Source organism: Fusarium oxysporum, chromosome X, assembly GCF_013085055.1.
Source record: "Fusarium oxysporum Fo47 chromosome X, complete sequence".
NCBI lineage: Eukaryota > Fungi > Ascomycota > Sordariomycetes > Hypocreales > Nectriaceae > Fusarium > Fusarium oxysporum.
Window position 1 is genome coordinate 805,693 of NC_072849.1, and position 22,040 is coordinate 827,732.

Sequence of the window (22,040 nt, forward strand, 5' to 3'; positions counted from 1 at the left end):
ATATGATAGTGGTAGAGTGAAACTTTCAATTATTAAACAAATCTGCTTGTCTTATACTTCGCTTTGACTCTTCTAGTAGTGAGGACCACGCTGCCATATTAGCTCCATGCCAGTTTTCCGCGGAGCGAAATTAACTCTGGAGCCGGCCGTTGCAGCACCCGCGGGACGCCACAAAATCCGGCGAACCTTTCCCGGGGAGCAATTGCCTATTCGTCAAGTAGAAACCCACGACTTGAGTCGATCCGTGAACCATGCTCCGATTCTCGGTGGCAGTCGGCTGGAGACATAGCCAGGGCCGCTAACCAGTTTTAACCCTTCTTATAATCCTGATTATTATTTATGTAACAGCCAATACTATGAGCGCCTTCAATAGCAGTCCCTTATATAACTATCTGCTTGTTGTATAAGCCACATACTTCGGTCAACACTTGGCGAGTCTCCTCCGAATGAGACCTCACGCCAGTTTCGGAACAACTTCTCAAGATGGCTTCCTACAAGTGTGGCTCGTGAGCCAATGAACTCTTTGAGAGCCGGTACGTGTGATGCAGCGAGGATGATCAGCATGGCTCCAGACATTCTGCTCCTTGTCAGTGTGATGTAGGTCGGAAACGATCGTCAACTTACGAAAGTGAGCATATCCACGTGTCAATCAGAACTGTTTGCGGGAATCCTCTTAGGTCTAAGGCATGCAGCAAGCAAGCGTCCAGGCATAGCTTGCAATTTTGCATAGCATCTGGTATTGGAGGCACCCTCGTCTCAGCGTAGCTACTGCTTAGCATCCACATCAGATAGGGTCGGTAAATCACGCCCTTGCAGGTCAGATATCGTTGTCGAAGGAATCCACCAGCCGCTGTTGCTGCCTCTTCCGTATCTATGCTGAAAGAGAATGAGGCTGGTAATACTTCACGCCAGTCATCGAGCTGTCGCTGTAGTTCGGCAACGATGCGTGGAAAGCGAGTGTGGTCGAATGCGGCGCCCGTGTCCTTTGCGTAGAGTAGTTGATGGACTCTGTTGAGGAGGCGTCGCATACTGATACAGGCCAAGAAGTAGAGAGATGATTCCTCTTCTACAATTTCGGACGGGTGCGTGTGATATGTGCTTGGTAGTGGGATAGAAGACTCGACGCGAGCGATTCCTGACGGAGGACATGCTGAGAGCTCAGCCATATAGTCACTTAGACAGGTATCAGTTAGCTGTCATTTTGACATTATTACGTACGAAATGATGGTTTACCTTTCTAGAATGTAGCATGACCAGAATATCCTTCTGATGCGTTCTTCAGCCTCGTCGTCATGCGTGTTGGGAGGATAGGAAAGAAGCAACATGCATCTCGTCGCTGTAGCACTGAGATACTCCCAAGCCTGAAGTGGCCGGACCAAAGAGGCGAAGTAAAGACTGGCACGTTAGAAAGGGTAAAATTCGGAACACCAGGGTCGTCTTACGCTGTGAAGAAGAGGCACTGGGTGCTTTCAGAGTCAACTTGCAGATGGGCAACGTGGAGCTTCTTTAGAGCCAGTTGAAAATAGATGTCACCCAGCTTCCGCTTCCGAAGTCTTCTGTCTTTCTCTGCTGCATCGGGCTCAGCTGTAAAACGAAGGTCTTCGGCAGCTTGACTTGCACATCCTAAAGCCAAGGTGAGTAAACAAAGACAAGAGTGAACTGTATCCTCTGAAGGCATTCCGGTTTGAAGTGTCGCACGTAAATTGCCCAGTTGTTCTTGTGACATAGAAGGGTACCAGAAGTTGATGTTTCGTTCGAACGCCTCCAACATCGAGGTTATGTCTTCCGCGTCAACGTATGGATACATGGGGTTTGATGCAACTGCTAGCGGTGGTCGTGCCTGTTCAAGATAGAAGATCGAGTCTCCATCATGTCGAAGCAGTGGAAAGACATCAAAGTGAGGCCATTGGAGTATCGACTCAGTTGTCGAAGTATGCATAGAGTCCAAGACCGCATTCTCAAAGTTGTTGACATTCTCACGTTGGTCTTGACTGGTCGGTGTTTGAATCGCATGACTCTGCCGACGGAGATTCAGATCTGGCGAGGAACCCGAGAACGAGTTGGTGCGATTTGTTTGGGGTGAGTTGGCAAGTTGAACACCGGCCGGCTACAATGGTCAAGACTGGACAATTAATCCAGAAGGTATGCTTATGGCTTACGATGGCAGATCTTAACTCATGTAGGGTTTTCTCGACCCGCAGAACACTTTCTAGGATCAGATCGTTCTTGCTCCTCCTACAGCGGTGTTACTATGCTGGAGCCGAGCAGTAGATTGAAGAGTGAGGCTTACGAGTTGGCTTCAGACCCATAGGTGCAATCATGGCCGATCGACGCACATGTTGCGCAAGGATTGTTTCCATCGCATCTATCGCTATCAGCCAAGCTGTCAAGTTTCTGGTAGATCACCCAACCTTGTCTTGCGGGTACGACAAGCGTCGCACTAATGTCGGTCAGCACATGCAACATGAGGCATGATTGCAAACTCACTGCATGCGACGTCCTCAACCTCTTCCTCGCAGGCCATTCATCATTTGCTTGATCCATTGCGCTGGGAACTGAGCAGCAATTCGCTCCGGTACGGGCCGACATAAACGTGGGGAAAGAGGAGATAATGAAGGAGGAGTTTGAGAATCATCTGATGGATCACGGGGATGCTCGGTCCGAGGTCAATTGAAGCTTGTGATTGGTGCGGGAATTCATTCGGGGAATGGGTTAGTTACCCCAGCTTTTCTGACCTTGACCGATTGGTCACTTCCTTGATCTGCGAGGTTGGTGCAAAAGCTTGATGGGCATGAGACCTTGGAAATACTGGGGTGGAAATCAAGGTCATGAGGTGCCATTGCTCGCTGCGACGTGGTATGCAGATCGGGAAGTGAGGCCGAGGGTTTGGCGATCGGCAGACAAGTTTAATGGGAACTCAATTGACATGCGATACGAAATTGTCGCGAACCAATTGAGGGTCTGAAACACTGAAGTCGGGACATCTTTCTGGTTGGTCACTGCTTTGGAGCTAATCATGGTCAAAGTATCACGTTGCGAAGAAAGGATTTGTGGAGTAATAGTGCATTATGCATCATATCGATTGCGATGGAGTTATCTTCAGTATGGCTACCTAAAACTTGACGAGGCAATTGGGATTGACCAGATCAAACCTCTCCCGCAAGCTTCGCATCTCCCGTCACATTCAGAGTGTTCATAACAGTCTGAGCATCCCTCTTCTGAAGACTCTTCTTCACAGGGTTGGGTGCCTCAAACACCTCGGACAATTCCTCAAGAGTACGATCCTTCGTCTCGGGGAAGAAGAAGTAGATAAATACAGCTTCAAACAGATCCCAAAAGACAAACACTAGGTAGAAGTAGTAACCGATGTCCTGGAAAGCGGGACCACTGCTGTACTGGATAATGGTCGAGGCGATTGAACTAGCAAGGTTACCGACGGCAGTACCCTTGGCTCGAATGTCGGTGGACAAGCATTCAGCGATGTATGCTGACTGTAGAGGAGTCCAACCGAAAGAGAAGACGATACCGAAGATGAAGATCATGGCAACAGTGGCGTTGGCAGCGGAGGCGTTGTCGGGTTGGTCGAGGGAGAGCTTGCTGGTGCCGGTAATGACGGCGAAACAGCATGAGCAGAAGATGATTGAGTAGATCAGAAGAGGTCGGCGACCGATAACATCAGTGAGACGCGCTCCGAGAATAGCACCGAAGAAGCAGAGCACAGGGTTGATGCCGTTCAGAGCCAAGACCTTCTTTTCGTTGGTGATGCCGGCTTGCTTCAGCATGACGGGGAGATAATAAGAGCTAGGCATGGTTAGAGAAATGTTAGAGCTGTAGAAGAACTTGTGACGTACCTCAAACTGTTTCCACTGACTTGGCCAAAGACAGCCATTCCCAAGACACCAATAAGTCGGCGTCGCGCACTATGGGTGTTCCAGAGCCCACGATAATCCCACCAAGACTTATCAGTAGCATCAGCAGCAATTTGGTTCGACATCTCCTTGATCTGCAACACAACCATCGGATGGTTCTCATCACCCTCACCATGGTACGTGGCAAGAACTTGGACAGCATCCTCAACTCTGTCCTGAGCGATGAGCCATCGTGGAGACTCAGGCAGCCACAGAACGCCAAGCGCAACGATACCAGAGGTAATCATCTGGCACCAAATGGGAATTCTCCAGGCAATGTCACCATCGACGTAACTGCAGCCGTAGACGACCCAACTAGCGATGATGCTACCGATGTACCAGGTACAGTTGTACAGACCAGTAATGGTGCCTCGCCAGTTGGGATGCGCCATCTCGCTAACGTAGCAAGGGGCGGAGACACAGCAGAAGCTGACACCGAAGCCGAGGATGAAGCGACCGCCGAGGAATTGACCTCGTCCGGTGGATGTAGCTTGGACACATGTTCCGATGATGACTATGATGGCGCCGGTGAACATGCCCCATCTTCGGCCGAAGAAATCGTTTACGGGAGCGGTGAAGAACACGGCGGCAATGGAACCGATGTTGTACATCGCAAAGATGATACCGGTCGTAGAGCCCTCAGAAGACCTGTGATTGTTAGTTCAAGTGCTTTTTCTTGGTGGTTTCACATACATGTTGAAGTAGCGTTGGTATGCCTTCATACCGTTGATACCACCGAGAAGACTACCGTCATATCCGTTCTTCCCAAGTTAGCAACCAGCTCATTGTCCTCTCGTGGAACACTCACCAAGCAACCGCAGAGGTATGCGCAAGCCAGGATGAAGTACAACCTGAACATACGAGGCGTCCATGGCGACAGCTTCTGATTCTCAACATCATGCGCAAGCTGAACCGCGACATGAGCGTCATGAATCTCATCACCATGGTCAACAGCGACCTTCTCATCAGCTTTGTAGTCCATATTGTCAAAGAATCAGTGGAGACTTGAGCCAAGAATGAAGACTGTCGATCAAAGGGCCAAGCTCAATGGGTCTTTATATAAGTCAAGTTGCATGCATATTCATGTTAGACCGGACTTTGGACCCCAGACGGCATGTAGCGCCCGTCCGACGTCGTCCCCGGATTTGCAGGGCTGGTTCCCCCTCATTCTGTGCGTGTTGGGATTAGTTGGAGGGGCGAGATGGTGTTCTGACCTTTTGTCGGGGCGAGGATTGGGTTAGACTGCTATCCACTCCGGCTCCGGTTGCCCCGAGGTAAACCTGGGGTAAGTTTTGGTGGTACCGATTGGTTCGGGTACAGCATCTTGGAAACGAGCCAGTTATGTCAGACCAGTCGTATGTTGTGTTTTTGCTCGTGACAGGAATTACACTTAGGCGGAATGGCTTCGAAACCCTTTGTGGTCAGCCCATGATCCTGGGTTCTAGCGTAATCTGAGAGATGGCGACATTGAGATGGTCTCATGGAACAGACTCCTTGCTCGTCTTCCACGTAACATGTTTTTCAGCGTGACGAGACAAGTCAATTGACCTGGACCCTTGAACTGAATAAAAAGCAGAGGCCCCACTATCCTACACGCCAAATAGAAAAGGCATTGGCTATCGTATAGTCGACACTGCACAAGCTCGGACTAATTTTCCTTCTACCAAGCTGCCTCCTTCTCCGGCTTCTGGCCATAGACCACATAGCTTCTGCTGTCAGTATAGGAACGACATATTGACGAGGGCAACTTACATCTTCCAGTACCCATGCACCTTCGGATTCCTCAATTCATTCCTCACATCCGCACAAAGAGATAGCACTTCATCCTTTGACCAACCGAGCACCCTGGTAAACAAAGCCAGACTTACGCCCTCAAGTCCTGATTCGAAGTTGATGAGGTTCCATTTCCCAAGTTCCTTGAGTTTTGGGTCTTTGGGCCAGCTGTTGGTAGGCCATTTGTAACTAGTTTCCACGACATTATGAAAGCCGACTTTCTTGACGATGGCTTTATACTTGTCAGACTCGCCAAGTGGCCGACCAAGTCTACGAGAGCCTTCGATAAGGCATTCTTGCCACTTCATCAGTGGAGAGGTTTTGGGGTCGAGAGTCCCATCGTCGCAGAAGACGGGGAGTTGGATATCCTGGATCTCATACCAGCCACCGGGGTTCAGACCACTACCGTGCGTTACTAGAATGTCCGTGGGTTGATATCTTCTATCAGCAAGCTTACTTGAATGCCTTTTTTGCTATCGTTTCTGGGTCGGAGAAGCTTCCTGTCATCATGCGGGAGAAAATAAAGTCAAATGGTGTCGTCCATGTCCACTCTTTCTCAAGGTCGTCGATCTCGAAACTGCAGTTCGGTGGTACGCTGTAACAAACGTTAGGAAGATACTACTAAGAGTCAACGTGAGTTTGGACCAACAAAGGAGGTTGGATAGGACTCAGATCAACGCCGATCACCTATTCTCAGAGATTAGGCTGGTCAATAGAGGGTTGTAAGTGGCATACTTCGGCAGCTGGGTGTTCCTCAGCTAGGATCTAGTTAGCCAAGTTCCATTTAAAAGTCTTCATCAAAAAACACACCAAATTCCAATGCCCAGATCCCTGTTCCGGTACCCATATCTAAAACTCGTTTGGCAGTAGCGGCTCCTGGATTCAATGCCCTCTTCCCGTCAAGCGTAATGATATACATGCCATCTTGCAGATCTACTCGTTGTCAGTGTTATCTAGCATATCTTGAGGTCTCTTCCTACCGAGTCTATCGTTTTCGATCTCCAATGCGGTTAGACCAAGCACTCAGTTTGTTTCATGATGAGCTCACATCGTCATTTGGGTAGGCATACTCTGTTTCCATCAGCCAGAGTCAATTTGAGCCGAGGATTATTCTCACTCCCTTCACTTAACCTGTGGTAAGTCCGCCCATTTTCTTGTGCGAAATGGAGCAGGCTGGATCGAAGTGATAAATTTAACGAGTCATCGAGTGGCTTTTTTTTGTGAGAACCTTGACCTTGGTGGGGTCGGGATGGACTTACTATTTCGATAGCAGAGTCGTAATCTAGATCCACCGCCTGCCATTCAATTAGCAAGTGCCTGAACAAACGGAGTTTCTTATTACAATTCGTTCTGACATGTTGGCAGTTGTGAGAAGAGTCGTGGTGTTTGCAAAATTTTGGGCGTTGAGGCGGGGAACAATGAGTTGATAATAAAAGCAAATAAAGTTTCAAGCACATGATTTGCTGCAAGGGCGCGTGTCGCGCTACCCTGGAGGCTCTGTTTTTATCATATCTTGAGCCATTTCTCTGCATATTCAGTGTGAACTCTCTACAGGAATAAAGGAAGTTTGGTGTCATAAAATTTGGTTTCCTTTCTCTTTGCATTCGGTTTTCTTATGTAGAGATATAATTAGTCACGGTCAACGACGGTGTTGAGAAGGGCGACTTCACCGCCGTGGGGCTGTGCCTAACATATCCATTACACGACGTCCAGGTAACGTCGCCTAATACGCAAATACTCATAGTCACGCCTGATAGACCACTTTGATCCTATGAAGGATTATCTTTATATTTAGAAATCCATTACTGCAAGGCATAATCAAAGACACCATTCCATTATCGGTACGTGGCTGTCTTAGCTTCAGATCATACCCGAATCAGCCTAGTCGGTATTTTTCATTTCAGCTGAACTCTCTGAAAACCCCTTTCGCAATTTCGAAATGTTTCGTGACACAGAGACAATCATCGCGACTTCAGTATGGCAGACAATGGCAAGTCGCCAACCGACATCATCACATATATCGGTGTGCCGTTGGCAGTCTTGGGAGGTATATCGCTATTCCCCACGTCTACCACATGCCAAGCGACTAACTACCCCGGCAGTTCTCCCAATTTTGTACAACACGCTCTCTACGCTCATCTCGCTTTCCAAGATAAAGCGTATGTTGCGGCATAGCCGTCTGACAGCACTTACACGAAGTGATATCGTCAATAGAGTCATCGAGATAGAGCTTCCGCGCTATGCTGTCATGCCGCTGGACAGATTCCAGGATCGCTCGGAATACTGGACTCTGTCGCGTCATCCCAGCTCTATACCTGGTGGTAGCTGGACCACCTTCAATTGGAAGACTCACTCAATTGGTATGAAGACTCAACGAGTTGAGTATGCTGATCAAGTACGCCAACCTCAAGTCGAGGTAGCATTCGATGAGCTTGTTTGTTACCTTCTCGATCTTGGCGCTGTCCCGAATCCGCACGGATGGAAGTTACTGAGATCGTCTGGACTTTGGACACCTGTAGGATGTTGTTTGATGATGTCTCCCGAAGGTCGGCAAGACGCGCTGACAATCGCTCCGTCGAATGATTCCGATGGTAATCTCTCCTTGACTGTTGCCTGGTCTAGTTCTTGGATCACAAGAGATTATTCCAACTTGCCGCCATACTGGGTCCGGTTGCCGTCACCACCTCAAAAAGACAATGCCAACAAGCCTGGAAGCGTGTCGGAGGTTCCAGAGCACTCAGCTCGGAACTCAGAGGACGGACTAACAACAGGGAAGGATCGGGAGGCTGACTCACGCCCAGGAACTAACCAAGCTTTCACACAGTCGAGTGCAATCACTTGTCAGATTTCCATGTCAGGACTTATCACTGCCCTCACCGAGCAGGACCATTATGGCGCCCAGACGACCCTGAACCTAGAAAGCCTCTACATCGACCATCTGCGAATTCAGCCTGCCAAATCCGACGGTGTCTGGTTTTCCAGCGCAGCCACCGCCTTTGGAACATCCAGTCAAACTATTCTATGGAACTATAAAATTCCAGACGATATTCTGTCCTTTGCACGGAAGGAGACTGTGCCCTGCGGAGTGTTGGTTGTTCTAGGCATCGTTGACGAATCTGAGACACCAACATGGGCAACCAGGCATGACGATCATGGAACAGACATTCACAAGTTTGCGCGAAAGTCTCAAGAACAACGGGCTGCGATAGCTGCAGAAGCACTATTGCCTCCTGCTCAGCGTCAAGCCGCAGCCCAGGCTCGGATGCAAAAGGAGAATCAGGAGCGGATGGATGAGAGTAAGTCAGCCCGATCGTATACAGCTCCGGGTCTATTGCTGACATGACACGCCATAGTGCGAGAGAGACTCAGAACAAGCCAGCTGAGACGCGACCAGCGCATGATGGAAGCCCTACGCAGCCCCAAGTGGGACACAAAGCTTGTTGCTGAGCATTGCCTACAATGGCTCCAAGGGAAAGGTCATTGGGATGACTCGCTTACTGTGAAGGATGTCGCCGGCTTCATGTTACATCGCATGGTTCTAGACGGGGAGTTCGCGGCCAATATTTGCCGGATGCTGGACAAGTGGAAGGCTTGGGCTGATGTCGGTGGTATGAAACAGTCTGACTACCAGGCAGTTCAAGATGATCAAGTTGACTTTGCACATGCGTCGTTATTGGTGGCTATGATTCGAGATACATCTACGGCTTTGGAGGGAACAGTGTCTATGGACCTACAGGAGTGCTTGAGGATGTGGAGAAAGGTTCGGCTTGGGTGATACGCATTGCAGATAGAAGGGTGTACCTAGTGTAGATGCTTGTTGACTTATTTCCTGTCACCAAGCCATTATAGGATCCAGCTTGTCAATCAACTCAGGAAACTCCACAATAACTGTTGCAAGAAGAATCACAGAAGGAGAGTCGCTGATTTGGGCCCGGAAATGATTATTGCAAACTAAGGAACGAACAAGCTAGCTAAAATCAAGATAACAAAGGAATCGAGCAGAAATGATCAACACTTCCAAGCTTCTGATCCCTGAGGATCATCGGCCGCATTGACAAGGCTAGTGTTGCGCTTAGGCAATAGTACCGTTGAGATCGATGGTGCCAGGAGGGAAGACAAAGCCAATGTTAGGATAGAAGAAGTTGCCGATGTAGACCTGGTTGCGGTAGATGCTAACATAGAAGTCAAGCTGTAACATGTCAGTATCGCGGCTGTGAGGTTGCGCCTTTGAGTACTTACACCCTTGACCCAAAGCTTGAAGGTGGCATTTCCGGGAGTGAGCTGGCTGAACTCATTGTAGTAGAGGGTACCGCTAAGATGACGGTTAGTTAACTTCGCTACAAGTGTAGTTCACACTTACGCGTTCAGAGAACCACTCCAGGGGACATAGAAACCAGCACCAGAAGCAGAGAACTTCAACTCAAGAGTGCCAACTTCGAGAGCGATGGAGAGGTTAGTCTTGGTGATGTTGATGGTTCCGCTAGCAGAAGCCTGGTTCTTCCAGACCTGGTGATCGGGGCAGGAGTCGAATTGGATGAGGGACTCGAGGTGAGCTCGGCCGCCAGGCTTGGCAACAACAGCAGAGGCAAGCTCCTGGATCTCTTGCTCAGTGGTGCTGCGAGCGTGACTGCCGGTGGTGACATAGGTTGCCAGAGCACTGAGGAGACTGTTGTCAATGTTGGAGGAGCTGACGGACTGGATGGGCAGGCCCTGGGGCTGCTGCTGCTGCTGCTGAGGGAAGGCGAGAGTAGAAGCCATTGTGATGAGCTTGGAGTTTGTTGGAAATGTGTTGGTTGTTGTTGTTGGTTCTTGAGGAGATCTGGTGAGTTTGATGAGGATGGTTTTGTGTTCCAGGTCGGGGAATCTTGCAACTTTTATAGACTTTGTCACATGTGTCGAAGCTAGTAGTCGGGTCCTAAAGACACACTGGAAGTATCACAAAAGGATTGAGTGCACTGCCATCATAGAATCGCTCATCGCCGAGCGCTTAGATGACGGTAAAGCAATCCTCAGATGGTTTAGTCTGCATGCTCTGTCACTGCTGAAGACTTTCTGTCTTACTTTCAGCTGGCCGCTTCATGGGCCATAGGGGTATAATCTAACCGTGAAGGTCCAAAGATCGTGTCATTGCAAGGTCGGGAGCAAATATTGCGGTGTTTCTAATCACACCGACGACACAAAAGCTTCCTGATGAAGCTGGAGGCTGAGGTGATATTGCCTTTAGCGCTTGTGAACAGGACTGCATGGCGCTATGTCATGCTGCATACTTCTGGTGGCAAGCTGAATACACTATGGGCTCAAAGAACCTCACGATGATTCGAGTATAGTTGACGATGATCATGTCGGTGACATAAAGTCTGGACTCGCAATACATACTAATTGGGAGGTTAAGCGGTGCGGGCCGAGACCGCCACAACTGTTGAATTACGAATTGGAAATTGAAAGAGCAAATAGTTGATGTGGTTGGCAGTCGAGCAGGGGTTCTCAGCTCGGCGTTGAAGCTTACCTATACCGTTTTTGGGCGGAGATGTCTCAAACCATAAGGCCATTTTCCAATTTGGATTGCGCCATCCCCCAGTATCGAATGGACTAAGCCTTTCTGAATTAAATAATATGCTCATCGAATTCGGCACTTCAATTGTAGTAGCAAATCACGCAAGCAGCCCGGGCTAGCTGTTATTTTTGAGGCCCTCCTAGCGCGCGTTCCGGAAGGCTGAGCAGGACCCCCCAGGACAATAGTCTTACTATTGAACTATTCTCTGCGGTATCGTCGGACCTGGCGGCTAATAGGACTTTGGTAACGCTCCATGTTTTGAGGGGAACCTGGATGATTATATCCGCCAAAGACCCTCCTGGTTACTATACTGAGGCTGATATCCCGACCAATACGATTTTGAATACCTCAGCTCTGGAATAGAGAGAAAGTCGGTCAACAATTTCAGCTATGCCACAGATTAATTTGGGTCCAGTGATCATGGTACATAGACTTTCTGTCTGGAGAGTAGAACAAGACGAGGAGCGAGGTGATGAATCTAAGCCCAGACGAGCTTGAACAGAAGAGCTCACGTTGTTCTTGTTTCTACCACCCATCGCCTCCAGAGCTCAGCTTTGCTTGCGTGTTCCATGTTGAGATTAGTCTTGCCCCTCCCAGGTTTACTAAGCTCATGCCTATGGTTGTCTTTACGAATATTGCTCGACTTATTCCTGCTGCTGACTGTCCGAGGTAAGGTTCGTGATGCAAGCATCAGCTATCAGGCCTATCAACTCAAAATGACACTCTCATAAACACACTTCAGGCAGCATACCAACGACCCGTACAATAGAAGCTGACTGTCCATCTCTCACGTGCTTGCGCGTTTTTCTGTTCTCAACTATTGCTTGGAGGATAGTATAAGTACCGCAGAAGCTTTCTATGTTGCAACAATGACCAAGGTGCCGTCTGAATATCGTGGCGGAATTCACAATCGCTATCCTTTGAGGGGTTTACAATTCTTGCAACTCGAGGTATTTGCTCAAGTCAGCATCGTTATTCTCGTATGGTGTTTTCCGCTCGTCGAGTGGGGGAACTCTTATTCTAGAGATGGCCTAAGATACATGATATTCAATATCTTTATGTTATTTTATGTATGAGGTCGAAACGTTACCAGAAGCCCATGCATCGGGCATGAAGGGGAAGAACACATATGAATATTATGCACAAAAGTGTACTGAGCTGGAATTACAAGCTCGTCCTTGTATAATGGTTGTCAAGTTGCCACCTCCTATGAGATATTCCTAGAAGCATCTCCGAGAATTAACCCAGGGACATAAAATGTAAAAAGGCTATTCGTCACGGAAGCTAGACAATTTCAAGTTTTTGGCTAGGTCTCCTTCTTTAAATAGACGTGTCAATCCATGATTTCTCATAAATTGAGAAGTACTTCGCATTGAATTGGTTTGGCTCTTTTGTGTCGTCAGCGCTGAACAACTCCAGCTGTCTGGGCGCCTCACCAGTAACGAGCTACCCTGGATATACGGGAGGTCTTTTCGCTGTGATTTACTCGTCGTAGTGCAAGCATTCTGCGCAATTTAGCAATGTTGCAGCTGAAAAGCGACGCTATGCTTGTTTTGTCGAGATAATCTGACATGTCGTTGATCTGGTAAGCGGATGATGTTTTGTTGCCCAGAAGGGTGATGAGCCTCACTGTGGATGAACTGGACCAGTTCAATAATGCAGAAGCTGGTCAATCCTTAGTAGAGAAGACGCGCCTTAATGCGCCATTGTTAGGGCGCAAAATCCACGCATGAGTGCAACTGCCCAGCATTAACGCTCAGAACTTCTAGAAATTAAGGACGAGTGCCGAAGGTCTTGGCAACGTCAAACCCGCTTGACCCGACAAATAATCTTTACACTAATAACGACCTTAGCAGCTTAGACAATCCCACACAGTCATAACAAAGTCAAAGCGTTTCCTCTTCACCAGTAAAAACACCAACGGACAAACGTTAAAGCCCTCCCCGCACCGGCATCTCCTTTCCCCCGCGAACTGTTCCACCTTAGCGCAACCAGGATAACATCATCGAGCCCATTAGCGCGTCCTCACTTGAATCATTCGCTCAAGCTGACTGGTTCAATGTGAGACAAGTCCTTTCGTCTTATCTCCCCTCCCCATCCCTTCCCTTCTCTTTTCCTTCCAAACTTATTCTTCTTCTTCTTCTTTTAGGCTCCAAGTGAGCCTACAGTGTTTGACCATGCACGATGGAAGCGGATTATAGACCGAATGTCTATGCTTCTATCTTTATTACCCTGCCGCTTGCTGCGCTGGTGCTAGTGCTGAGATTGCTGGCGAGACGGACCACGCGGGCGGGTTATGGGATTGATGATTGGTTGGCGGTTGTTGCGTTTGTGCGTTATGCTTAACGTTTTGCCACTGAATGAATGATCGCTGACAATTGATGCGCAGATTGGAGCTCTCGCGTACTCGATTGACAACCTAGTCTGTAAGAACATGCCCACTCGAACTGCATCAATTGCGATAACTAAATTCGTCCTCAGTCCTTTTCGGCTTCGGACTCGGTCGCCCGCTAAAAGATGGCCCGTCGCATCTTACCGAAGAAGAACGACTCGAACGATCATACCTCCTCATTTGGCTGAGCAGCCTAACGTATACCATAGGCATCGGCTTCGCCAAATTCGCCATCTTAACATTTTATTGGCGACTCTTCAAATACTCTAGTTCGCGCATCGCAATCCAAGCTGTCCTCGTTCTTTGTGTCACATGGTTCATCGTCCGAATACTCCTGTTGACACTGTCATGTATGCCGACGTCAGCCTACTGGGATCTCGCCCGACGAGCTACCCACTGCCATGTCACGAGCAATATTTATTTCTTCTCCACTGGTCTTACGCATACTGTTCTGGATGTTGTTATTCTTGTTCTCCCTCTGATTGAAGTCATCAAAATGCATCTTCCGCTCGGTCAAAAGCTTGCTGTTATGGCCCTCTTTGGCTTTGGTGCTCTGTGTGTTCCCCGTGGTGATACCTCATTTCCTGGACTAACATGTCAACAGTGTTTGTGTTTTGTCGATTCTTGTCATCCATAATTCATTCGAGTACAATGGCAGTTCAAAAGAAATCGCCCTCAAGATCGGTTATCACGGGTCTTTGGCTGCAGCAGAATGTAATCTCGCGAATGTTTCGGGTATATCACACCAACCCAATATTGCGAATCTCAATTGACGCCCTCTAGTTTCGCTACCAATGCTGCGACCCGTATTCCGAAAAATTGTCCCATCCTCATTTCTTGCTTCTCACAGAAGCAAGCGCGCAGTCGTCGACTCAGCATTATCACCAGAATACGGCATCAAGGGCAGTCGCGGCACTAAAGCATCAGTACAGAACGGCTCAAGTTCTGTGTGCGAATTTGTAATGAATGATGATATCCCAGCGGGATACGACATTGAGGCTTCACATGCTGGGTGGAGTTATGGGACAGAGATCACAATTTCCAGTCCGTGGAGACATCAAACGCCTCCACCGACAGTAAACGAGGGATTGGATGGGATACAAATATCAGAAGAAACGACAGTTCACGTTGAACGCATAGGGCCTTGTCCGTAATCGGCTCAGTAAACGAATAATATTAACATTGCTTCATTGATGTCATAACTCTTTGCAACGTGAGGCATCTCTTACTAGAATCTCAGACTATAGCTTTGAAGGAACATTCGATGTATCGCATCCGCAACTGTCGGAAGCCTCTACCTTCTTGTTCTCAACAAGAGTGCTCTGGTTCACGCTCTGCTCGCTAGGTGGCACGTCCAGCGCAGGGTTCTTGGTGAAGAAGTTGACGGGCTTGAGATGCACCTTGAGAATCTCAACCGGCATGACAGGGAAGTCTTCGATGCGTGGGATGTGGTTGATACCGAATTGCACCCAAAGCACAATATCAGACTCCGGTGTCAGTGATTCGTTCCTTTCTGCCCAAGTTCTCACGCCTGTGCCTCCACGAGACTGGTTGGTGTACCATCCTCCTGCGTACAGTTCGCGGTCGCGATGTGTGGTGACATAGATATTATGGTCTGCGAACTCAGCGCGCTTATGCAAGAAGCTGTTTTCATCGCCCATGAGCTTCTGGAACGGCGGTGCCATGATCTTGTAACCAACTGGCTTGCCATTGATAGGGTTGAGAGAGTTGGGGTTGGTGATCTTGTAGACCCGACTAAGGTCATAATCGATATCCAAACCAGCCGTCTTGTCAATGGTCTTCTCGACAACTTCGTAGCCAATACCGTGAGGGTTCAGGTGGGGATCTCGAGGTATTCTGTGGGCTTCACTGTATACTAGCTGATTCGTATGGCCGTCAATCATGGGGTCGACACGTAGGGAGAAGATATGTTGATGAACGCCCGCCAGGACACCAGGGTGTACGACGGTGCCAAATGGCACTCCTGTCTTGTCCAGCTCATGGTCAATCGGCTGTGTAGACAGGATACCTGTGGCGCGCACTTCATATGTGACCTCTCCTGCTTGGTTGAACAGGAACATGAGGATATACTCATAGTTCGAAACCGTGATGATGGACTGTAAGACAAGCTCACGTGCCCGTACAACGGCAGCTCTTCCGGTTCTGTAGTTGGTGTGCTTCCATCCAATACCAGCATCTTGCTCATGAATACAGATCACGTTCTCCATTGGCAACGGTCTTCCTTGATCGTCGCAGATCACACCACTGAGGTACTGAATGCTGCCTAAACAATCACAGCCTAGCTTGAGGTTGTTGGCTGTAGCACCAGCACCCGCATCACCCAAGTCAAATGCTGACTTCTTGTGGAACGGATGTCGTGGATCACCGTAGGGCACGCTCATGTCTGACAGGGATAGTCTGTAGAACAAGGGACGGTTGTCATACTTGACGTTGTACAACACCATGCCTTCGCGCTGATTGAAGCCTATTTATGTCAGCTGGGGATCATTGAGTAAGACAAGATCTTGGACGTACCGACGAAGAAGGTCCACTTCTGCCACGAGATAATGTTTCCAGTCTCACCAACCGGGGTCACATTGAAGCTTGGCCCTTCCGGCTGGCTTACGTGCAGCGGCTTGAGATCCTTTCGGAGCTCTTGTGCTTCGGGGATATACTCATTCGCTGGCTTGGGTTGATAAGGTGCCAATGGCTTAATAGTGTTATCAGCGCCAGTAGGAAGTACATCAATCCGAATGACTTTGTAGTTAACACATTCAATGACCGGCGATACAGGCAAAGGGAATGCGTAGTGGTTGGAATCAGCTTCGCCAGAGTTTGCGGGGTCTCGCATGTACAGGAAGACCTGGTACATACGGACATCATCCTCAACTCCGTCGGACCCTATGCATGTCAATTCTTACTCCATGTCACCACGTATTAATGGGCTTACCGTAGATCCAGGGATCCGCACAGACAACGGTCCCCTCCGGCAACTTTAGCTTCTCGAGCTCAGCCAAGACCTGCGGATCCTCAAGTGCAAGCTTCTCAACTCTCTGAGCCTCATCATAGTCAACGTTCCCGTGAACATTCGGTCCAAGCTTCACATTGCTCTCGATCCTGCCAGTGGTCAAGTTGACTATAGCTTCATGGAAAATATCCTGTGACGGTCAGATCATGCATGATGACAAAGTGGGGGCCAACTCACCGTTCCACGGATATAATATGCAACAAAAGCCAAACGTTCAAGCGGCGAAGGGGAAGTTCCGTTGTCGAACGCTTCCAAATACGGTGCAAGCTTCTCCTTCGGTGGCTCGCTGAGCGTTATAACCTTAAAAGATAGCGAGACAGACTGTGGCCAAACACTCTCGATCAAGCGTGCACTAGCCTGAATCTCATCGCCCGTCAGTGGGCAAAGCGGGTGGGGAGCAGAAGACATGATTATAATGCCAATGATCTCAGAACCGTTGTTAATCGGATGAAAATAATGGTTGACGAAGTTGCTAACTATTTATCATTAATGCTGGATCTGATCGTCTTGGTGCGGAGTTGATGATTCACCCATTCCTCCCCACCACGATTCTCCAAAAATTGCTGCGTTGGGAAGTTGTACCCATTCAACGGCTAGGATGCACTTTCTGTATGTGGGAAAGCGTCCTGCAGGATTGAGAATGACTGATGATAAGATGCGTTTCGGGGAAAGATCGTCTTTGCTTGTCCCGCTTATCTTAGTTGAGATATGCTCGGTTCCGCCATCGTGGGAAATAGCATCTGCGATAAGCTACGATCACTCTAAGGGCGGAACTAAAGCGCGTAATTAGATATCATTGGTGGTTATAAAGCCCTATCTAGAGAGAAGCTCGTGTTCTACTCCATTCCGCTTGACGGGCTATGTTCCGCCTAGAGTGAGTCCGCTGGCCATGGAAATTCAGGGTTGTACTTCTGCTGCAAAACAACACTTCCCTCTGGGAACTCTTTCTTAGTTCCGTCTTCAAGATCAATAGGCTCTGCGTTGCTTGGAATTGTCCAAGAGCTGACCAACCCAATTGACTCGGCAACATCGTCCTTCAGCCTAGCCACCTTCTCCGGAGGAGGGGAGAAATTATTCAACAGCTCAGGATTGGTGCTCTCTTCAAATTCTCCAGATTCAGCAATAACCCAAGCATCTTGCTCCCATTGCTGCTGTTCAAAGTCCAAGCCACCGCAGTCATTCAACTCGGGTTGATGAAAGTCGTTGGTGAGGGGTAGATCCACCGCGCAATTGTCAAGATCTTCACCAATGCTCGAATTGGCGATGGCGTAGTTTATGTGAGAGACAGCCAAAGCCTCCGTCTGAGTGAGAATCTTGAAAACAACATCTGTGCTCTCAGCCTCCCCATCATCGACTTGGTCTTCTTCAGCGAACTGGTCAATGTACCAGACTGCGCCTCTGCTCTTGGCTTCATCATCAACGACGATAAATGGATCTTTGTTTCCGGCTTCAGTTTCTTTTGCGCGAATGTATTGATGCGATTTGCCTAGATAATCTTCTGGTGCGTGGAGAATCTTGAGCTGCATGAGAGGAGCGAATTTGGAGCATGCGCCCAGCTCAAAAGCTGCCTTGAAGGCTTTCAGCTCTTCATCTGTGAATGGAGTGGCGAGATAGCATTTGAGGCAATCGCCATGTTGACTAGGCGATAGATAAACCATTTTCGCGATTATTGTTAGTGCGATGTTATGTCAAAAGTTCCTTGTTTTAGAAGCAAAAGAGAATCCGACATTTTTATACAGCATTTGGGTTCAGTGTTGGGATCCGAACCCTAGCCATTAGAACAGGCAGTGCAAGCGCTAAAGCGAGGTCTGCCTAGAATAGGGGAATGATGATGTAGGATCTGCGGCACGGTCACGTATTCAATATTACCCGGAGGTTATTGGTCTCACTTATCGCATTTGAGAATTTGAGCATGTTCTATTCAATTGCGACTAGATAATTAATTGGCTATTAATAGCATATCTAGGCAAAGGTTCCGGGCTGAGGACCAAAAATCGTTCCATTGGGAACTTTGAGTCTGGTGCAGGTCTCAGCTTCACAACCACTGTCTGCACTGTTGCCGATCCAATTGATGGACGCGCCGTGGTAGCTCACAGCGAAAAAGATGACCACCGCAGCGAGAGCGATGCCAGTCTGCCAAGCTGCAGAAAGGACATAGTTGTACTTTCCCCAGAACTGAAGGTATCTCTTTCGGACGATGACCCAAGAGATCCAGCCTGGAATGACAGCCGGCCAGACATAGGCCAGGTTGTAGGGAGACCAGATGTGACCACCGCTGAAGATAACGACGGGATGAAGCTTTGTCAGCCAGTGCGTCTTGGGGAGGTTGCGGGTCGCGTAGTAGTAGATAACGGGGAAGGCCAATCCAACTGGGAACGCAGCGAGGAGAGCTGTGTACATGCCTCCTTCACCAAACACCCTTTGAGGGGCAAGAGAGCCAAAGAGCACGGCAGCGGTGAAGTATGACTCAACGCCAGGACAAGTGAAGCGATCCTTTTGGGTAGGCTGGCAGATTTCGGGGATGTTGCGGATCTGGAAATTCATCACTGCGGTGCAAACAAAGGCGGAGACAACAGCTATTGAAGGTCAGTTAAGTTGAGCTGTAAATACTGGTGGTGAGACTTACTGGCCACAGTCTGGCACCAGAAGGTCTGTCGCTGAGGAATCTTGAGGTAGTGACCGAGCTTCAGATCATTGGCAAAATCGAGGGCGTGGGCGACTGTCACATATCCAAACCCTTTGAAAAAGTTCATCTACTAATGTTAGGTGCAAAGATTAGAGTCTTGTTGGTCGGATACTTACAGCCAAGGCATTACCAGGCTGCCATGCTCCTCCAATAAACTCAGCAAGGACATTGAACTCAACTTCGATGCCAGTAGTGGCAAAAATGATTCCAGTAGGAATAGTGAAGAGGATCGCAAGAGCAAGGCCAAAGAAGACGGTGCCGACACTGGTGTTGGTGGGCCAGGCTGCTACAGAAGCAATGCCGAAAGCAACACCAACAATCTATATCGCATTAGTCACTGCCACTATGCTTCTCTAAAGAACTTACGTTGAGTATCAAGTACCACCACTCTGGAACCTCTTTGTACTGCTCCATTAGCTTTGTATGAACATCCTTGAACTCGTTGATTTTGCTGTTCTTCTTGAAGCTTTCCCAAAGCGACACAAAACCAAGCTTGATGTCGTTCCAGTGGTAAAGAGCAGCATAGGAGATGATCGCACTATAAACGGCAAAGAAGTAGATGCTATTCTTGTCAGTAACATGTGCGTTACTAGCCAAAGGGAGATGCTTACTAGTAAGTGATAGATGAGGCTGCGATGTAGACCTGGCTGTAAGCCTGATACTTCTCTGCATCCAGTAATCCACGATCATCCAAGATAGAAGATACGTTGTACTTGGCGCCCGTGTTATCGAACATGGTATTTGTGTTAATAGGAAGGTATCCAGTGTTGTAGGTGTTGTTCCAGTACATGGCGATGATAGTAATTCCACCCAACAAGGCACCGAGGAACATGTTGACCGTGACATGGAAGGGAACCAAAAGAGGGTCGATATAGTAAGTGGCAATGTTCCAGTCAAAGGTTGGAAGAGGGTTGAAGCCAAGGCCCTTAGATACGCCGGTGATGGCTGTAAGGGTGAAATTATTGGGTGAGATCCACGCAAGCCAGTTGAAGAGGGACAGTGCTGTAGCGATGAGGTCGGGGAACCAGAACCAGACGAACATGGCGGCGAAGGAGAGCATGAAGAAGCGGTACCGGGACATGGTGTACATTTTCTTGAAGGGACCAAGCACGCTTGCGTTTCCAGATTCTTCGGCGGTCAGTCAACTTGGCACACTAGATATGCGGCTTCTGAGGACTTACCATTGTGTAGACTCTGATTGAGGGCGATGGTTGCGAGGGAGCGAGGCCAGATACAGAAGGATGGGTAGACTAGGAAACGTCGCGCCAACCCAGCAAGACCGAAGCCTAGCAAGTTCATCGCCAGCTATTACGGTTAGTAAAACTCAATGAGAGCTGTTTCGCAGTTCTACTCACCGAGAGGCAGATCTGAAAGCCAAAATCGGCAGCAAATGGCAAATCAAAGTACTTCTTCAACCAACTGGTGAAAATGATGTATCGCGAATGAGGCAAACTCGTCGAGACATTCGCCATGATTGAGATCAGCATGTGCTCCTTTTGGTTGAACTTTCCAGGATTGAGCTGTAGCCTTTGGCCAAACAACGTGAAGTCGCCGACTGGAAGCCATTTCTCCCAAGCTTTACCCAGCGGAAACGAGAGGAGCTGAATGACTGGGGCTTGAAGTCGGATAGTCGGTTGTCGCACTGAGAACAGCTGGTTCACGAAACTCTGCACGATCACGAAAAAGAGACCGATGGTCCATGCTCGAATAGTTCCAGCTGGTGTCGATGGGTCGTCCTTGTTGCTTACTACAGCGCGGACTTCTGCGTAGGGTGAATTGATAGTGACGAGTGAAATCTCGGTCTTGATGTCTGAGATGAGATCTTCATGTTTGTGAGGATTGGCGAAAATATCTTCGTTGCTGAGGAATGCTTGAATACGCATGATAGCCTCTGAGCTGAAGTTGGGGTCATGTTCATGAAGGTAGATCAAGTTTTCAGCGCGCTGGATCGATGTTAGAGAATATCAGCGATCAATATTCGGTATTCTCACCCTTCTCGTCTCATCCAAGTCCATCGTACGCGCATGCTCCTCTGCTTCGATGATTTCCTCGGGCGTAGCACCCAAGATCTGCGCTCTTCCGTTCATGGACTCATCCTTGAGGGATCCAGTAGAGGCAACATCCGCTCGCTTGTCTGTCGCTTGGATGCCACTATCTGTGACGGCCTTCTCCGAATTGGAGGTCATGCTTGTGTTAGATTGTGATGGATCGGTAGATGCGCCTTGACAGACGGAAAATTGGGAAACCATCTTATAAAAGGCGTTGTTGCAAACCCGTTCGGACGAGGCCGATCACGACCCAGTTGTCTTGCAGCACGTTTTTCTTGGCGAGTGTTCTCGATGGAGTAATTGCGCACGACAATCGCCTATACTCGCGGACTTGATGCCTGCGTTTGTCCTGGTAAGGTCGTATGGGGCCGTGTGGGTTGTCGGGCCGGCGATGGAACCTTTCGGGGCAGCTAAGAGATACGATTGATAAGAGTATCCAGATGTTCAGGGTTTGTTTGCAAAGAACTTTTTAGGAGTCGATTTTCTTCCCCAGGTCGTAGACATCAATCTCAAAGATTGTTGATGCAAGAGAGAAAGGCACGTACGTATCATCGATGTTTGTTGCCCTCCAGTACAAGAGAGTTTTCGTATTGATACACAAAGCATTTCAACACGATCTCGTGGCGTGAACTGCCACTGGACTTGGTGAAC

General features: G+C 48.7%; 8 protein-coding genes across 8 annotated transcripts; 2 read left to right on the forward strand and 6 right to left on the reverse strand.

Moving 5' to 3' along the window:
- Nucleotides 1–230: 230 nt before the first annotated feature.
- On the reverse strand, nucleotides 231–4,920 carry FOBCDRAFT_190670 (and other transporter-domain-containing protein). Its single transcript, XM_059608699.1, has 12 exons — nucleotides 4,717–4,920; nucleotides 4,602–4,669; nucleotides 3,852–4,556; nucleotides 3,153–3,801; nucleotides 2,951–3,010; nucleotides 2,736–2,761; nucleotides 2,291–2,440; nucleotides 2,160–2,235; nucleotides 1,443–2,107; nucleotides 1,234–1,395; nucleotides 625–1,173; nucleotides 231–577 (listed from the first exon to the last, which is right to left on the reverse strand). The coding sequence occupies exons 1-12, from the start codon at nucleotides 4,888–4,890 to the stop codon at nucleotides 367–369; spliced, it is 3,495 nt and encodes a 1,164-aa protein (XP_059467927.1). The 5' UTR covers nucleotides 4,891–4,920; the 3' UTR covers nucleotides 231–366.
- A 451-nt stretch (nucleotides 4,921–5,371) lies between these two features.
- Nucleotides 5,372–7,057, reverse strand: FOBCDRAFT_232326 (S-adenosyl-L-methionine-dependent methyltransferase). The gene is made up of 11 exons (XM_031191154.3): nucleotides 7,024–7,057; nucleotides 6,941–6,976; nucleotides 6,799–6,892; nucleotides 6,730–6,752; nucleotides 6,662–6,680; nucleotides 6,492–6,614; nucleotides 6,417–6,439; nucleotides 6,331–6,368; nucleotides 6,139–6,276; nucleotides 5,661–6,083; nucleotides 5,372–5,614 (listed from the first exon to the last, which is right to left on the reverse strand). The coding sequence occupies exons 1-11, from the start codon at nucleotides 7,036–7,038 to the stop codon at nucleotides 5,569–5,571; spliced, it is 978 nt and encodes a 325-aa protein (XP_031032385.2). The 5' UTR covers nucleotides 7,039–7,057; the 3' UTR covers nucleotides 5,372–5,568.
- Nucleotides 7,058–7,782: 725 nt separating this feature from the next.
- FOBCDRAFT_169140 (uncharacterized protein) lies at nucleotides 7,783–9,582 on the forward strand. Its single transcript, XM_031191156.3, has 2 exons — nucleotides 7,783–8,977; nucleotides 9,035–9,582. Exons 1-2 carry the CDS (start codon nucleotides 7,843–7,845, stop codon nucleotides 9,454–9,456), a joined length of 1,557 nt encoding a protein of 518 aa, XP_031032387.3. The 5' UTR covers nucleotides 7,783–7,842; the 3' UTR covers nucleotides 9,457–9,582.
- Nucleotides 9,583–9,753: 171 nt separating this feature from the next.
- FOBCDRAFT_280103 (uncharacterized protein) lies at nucleotides 9,754–10,439 on the reverse strand (the record flags this gene model as incomplete). Its single annotated transcript, XM_031191157.2, has 3 exons — nucleotides 9,754–9,870; nucleotides 9,921–9,993; nucleotides 10,042–10,439. The coding sequence occupies 3 exons, from the start codon at nucleotides 10,437–10,439 to the stop codon at nucleotides 9,754–9,756; spliced, it is 588 nt and encodes a 195-aa protein (XP_031032388.2).
- Nucleotides 10,440–13,271: 2,832 nt separating this feature from the next.
- On the forward strand, nucleotides 13,272–14,821 carry FOBCDRAFT_232328 (uncharacterized protein). The gene is made up of 5 exons (XM_031191158.3): nucleotides 13,272–13,566; nucleotides 13,625–13,661; nucleotides 13,717–14,182; nucleotides 14,232–14,362; nucleotides 14,411–14,821. The coding sequence occupies exons 1-5, from the start codon at nucleotides 13,420–13,422 to the stop codon at nucleotides 14,779–14,781; spliced, it is 1,152 nt and encodes a 383-aa protein (XP_031032389.2). The 5' UTR covers nucleotides 13,272–13,419; the 3' UTR covers nucleotides 14,782–14,821.
- A 47-nt stretch (nucleotides 14,822–14,868) lies between these two features.
- Nucleotides 14,869–17,063, reverse strand: FOBCDRAFT_285221 (copper amine oxidase; the record flags this gene model as incomplete). Its single annotated transcript, XM_031191160.2, has 4 exons — nucleotides 14,869–16,112; nucleotides 16,163–16,528; nucleotides 16,578–16,785; nucleotides 16,833–17,063. 4 exons carry the CDS (start codon nucleotides 17,061–17,063, stop codon nucleotides 14,869–14,871), a joined length of 2,049 nt encoding a protein of 682 aa, XP_031032391.2.
- Nucleotides 17,064–17,457: 394 nt separating this feature from the next.
- On the reverse strand, nucleotides 17,458–18,313 carry FOBCDRAFT_169144 (uncharacterized protein; the record flags this gene model as incomplete). Its single annotated transcript, XM_059608442.1, has 1 exon — nucleotides 17,458–18,313. One exon carries the CDS (start codon nucleotides 18,311–18,313, stop codon nucleotides 17,525–17,527), a length of 789 nt encoding a protein of 262 aa, XP_059467928.1. The 3' UTR covers nucleotides 17,458–17,524.
- A 304-nt stretch (nucleotides 18,314–18,617) lies between these two features.
- FOBCDRAFT_190680 (OPT oligopeptide transporter protein-domain-containing protein) lies at nucleotides 18,618–21,527 on the reverse strand (the record flags this gene model as incomplete). The annotated part of the gene is made up of 8 exons (XM_059608700.1): nucleotides 18,618–19,231; nucleotides 19,282–19,408; nucleotides 19,458–19,661; nucleotides 19,708–19,879; nucleotides 19,953–20,469; nucleotides 20,523–20,646; nucleotides 20,697–21,284; nucleotides 21,333–21,527. The coding sequence occupies 8 exons, from the start codon at nucleotides 21,525–21,527 to the stop codon at nucleotides 18,618–18,620; spliced, it is 2,541 nt and encodes an 846-aa protein (XP_059467929.1).
- Nucleotides 21,528–22,040: the final 513 nt, after the last annotated feature.

What these genes read in the sequence shown, in the direction of transcription:
- FOBCDRAFT_232328 (XM_031191158.3), top strand. Translation starts at nt 13,420, where the DNA reads ATGGAAGCGGATTATAGACCGAATGTCTATGCTTCTATCTTTATTACC. An exon ending in CTCGATTGACAACCTAGTCT is followed by an intron (nt 13,662 to 13,716) that starts GTAAGAACATGC and finishes ATTCGTCCTCAG; the next exon opens with TCCTTTTCGGCTTCGGACTC. An exon ending in CTCTTTGGCTTTGGTGCTCT is followed by an intron (nt 14,183 to 14,231) that starts GTGTGTTCCCCG and finishes ACATGTCAACAG; the next exon opens with TGTTTGTGTTTTGTCGATTC.
- FOBCDRAFT_232326 (XM_031191154.3), bottom strand. An exon ending in ACGACTCTGCTATCGAAATA is followed by an intron (nt 6,893 to 6,940) that starts GTAAGTCCATCC and finishes CACAAAAAAAAG; the next exon opens with CCACTCGATGACTCGTTAAA. An exon ending in GTGCATGGGTACTGGAAGAT is followed by an intron (nt 5,615 to 5,660) that starts GTAAGTTGCCCT and finishes TGACAGCAGAAG; the next exon opens with CTATGTGGTCTATGGCCAGA.
- FOBCDRAFT_169140 (XM_031191156.3), top strand. Translation starts at nt 7,843, where the DNA reads ATGTTGCGGCATAGCCGTCTGACAGCACTTACACGAAGTGATATCGTC. An exon ending in TCAGGAGCGGATGGATGAGA is followed by an intron (nt 8,978 to 9,034) that starts GTAAGTCAGCCC and finishes GACACGCCATAG; the next exon opens with TGCGAGAGAGACTCAGAACA.
- FOBCDRAFT_190670 (XM_059608699.1), bottom strand. Translation starts at nt 4,890, where the DNA reads ATGGACTACAAAGCTGATGAGAAGGTCGCTGTTGACCATGGTGATGAG. An exon ending in GTCAGTGGAAACAGTTTGAG is followed by an intron (nt 3,802 to 3,851) that starts GTACGTCACAAG and finishes AACCATGCCTAG; the next exon opens with CTCTTATTATCTCCCCGTCA. An exon ending in CAGTGCCTCTTCTTCACAGC is followed by an intron (nt 1,396 to 1,442) that starts GTAAGACGACCC and finishes CTAACGTGCCAG; the next exon opens with TCTTTACTTCGCCTCTTTGG.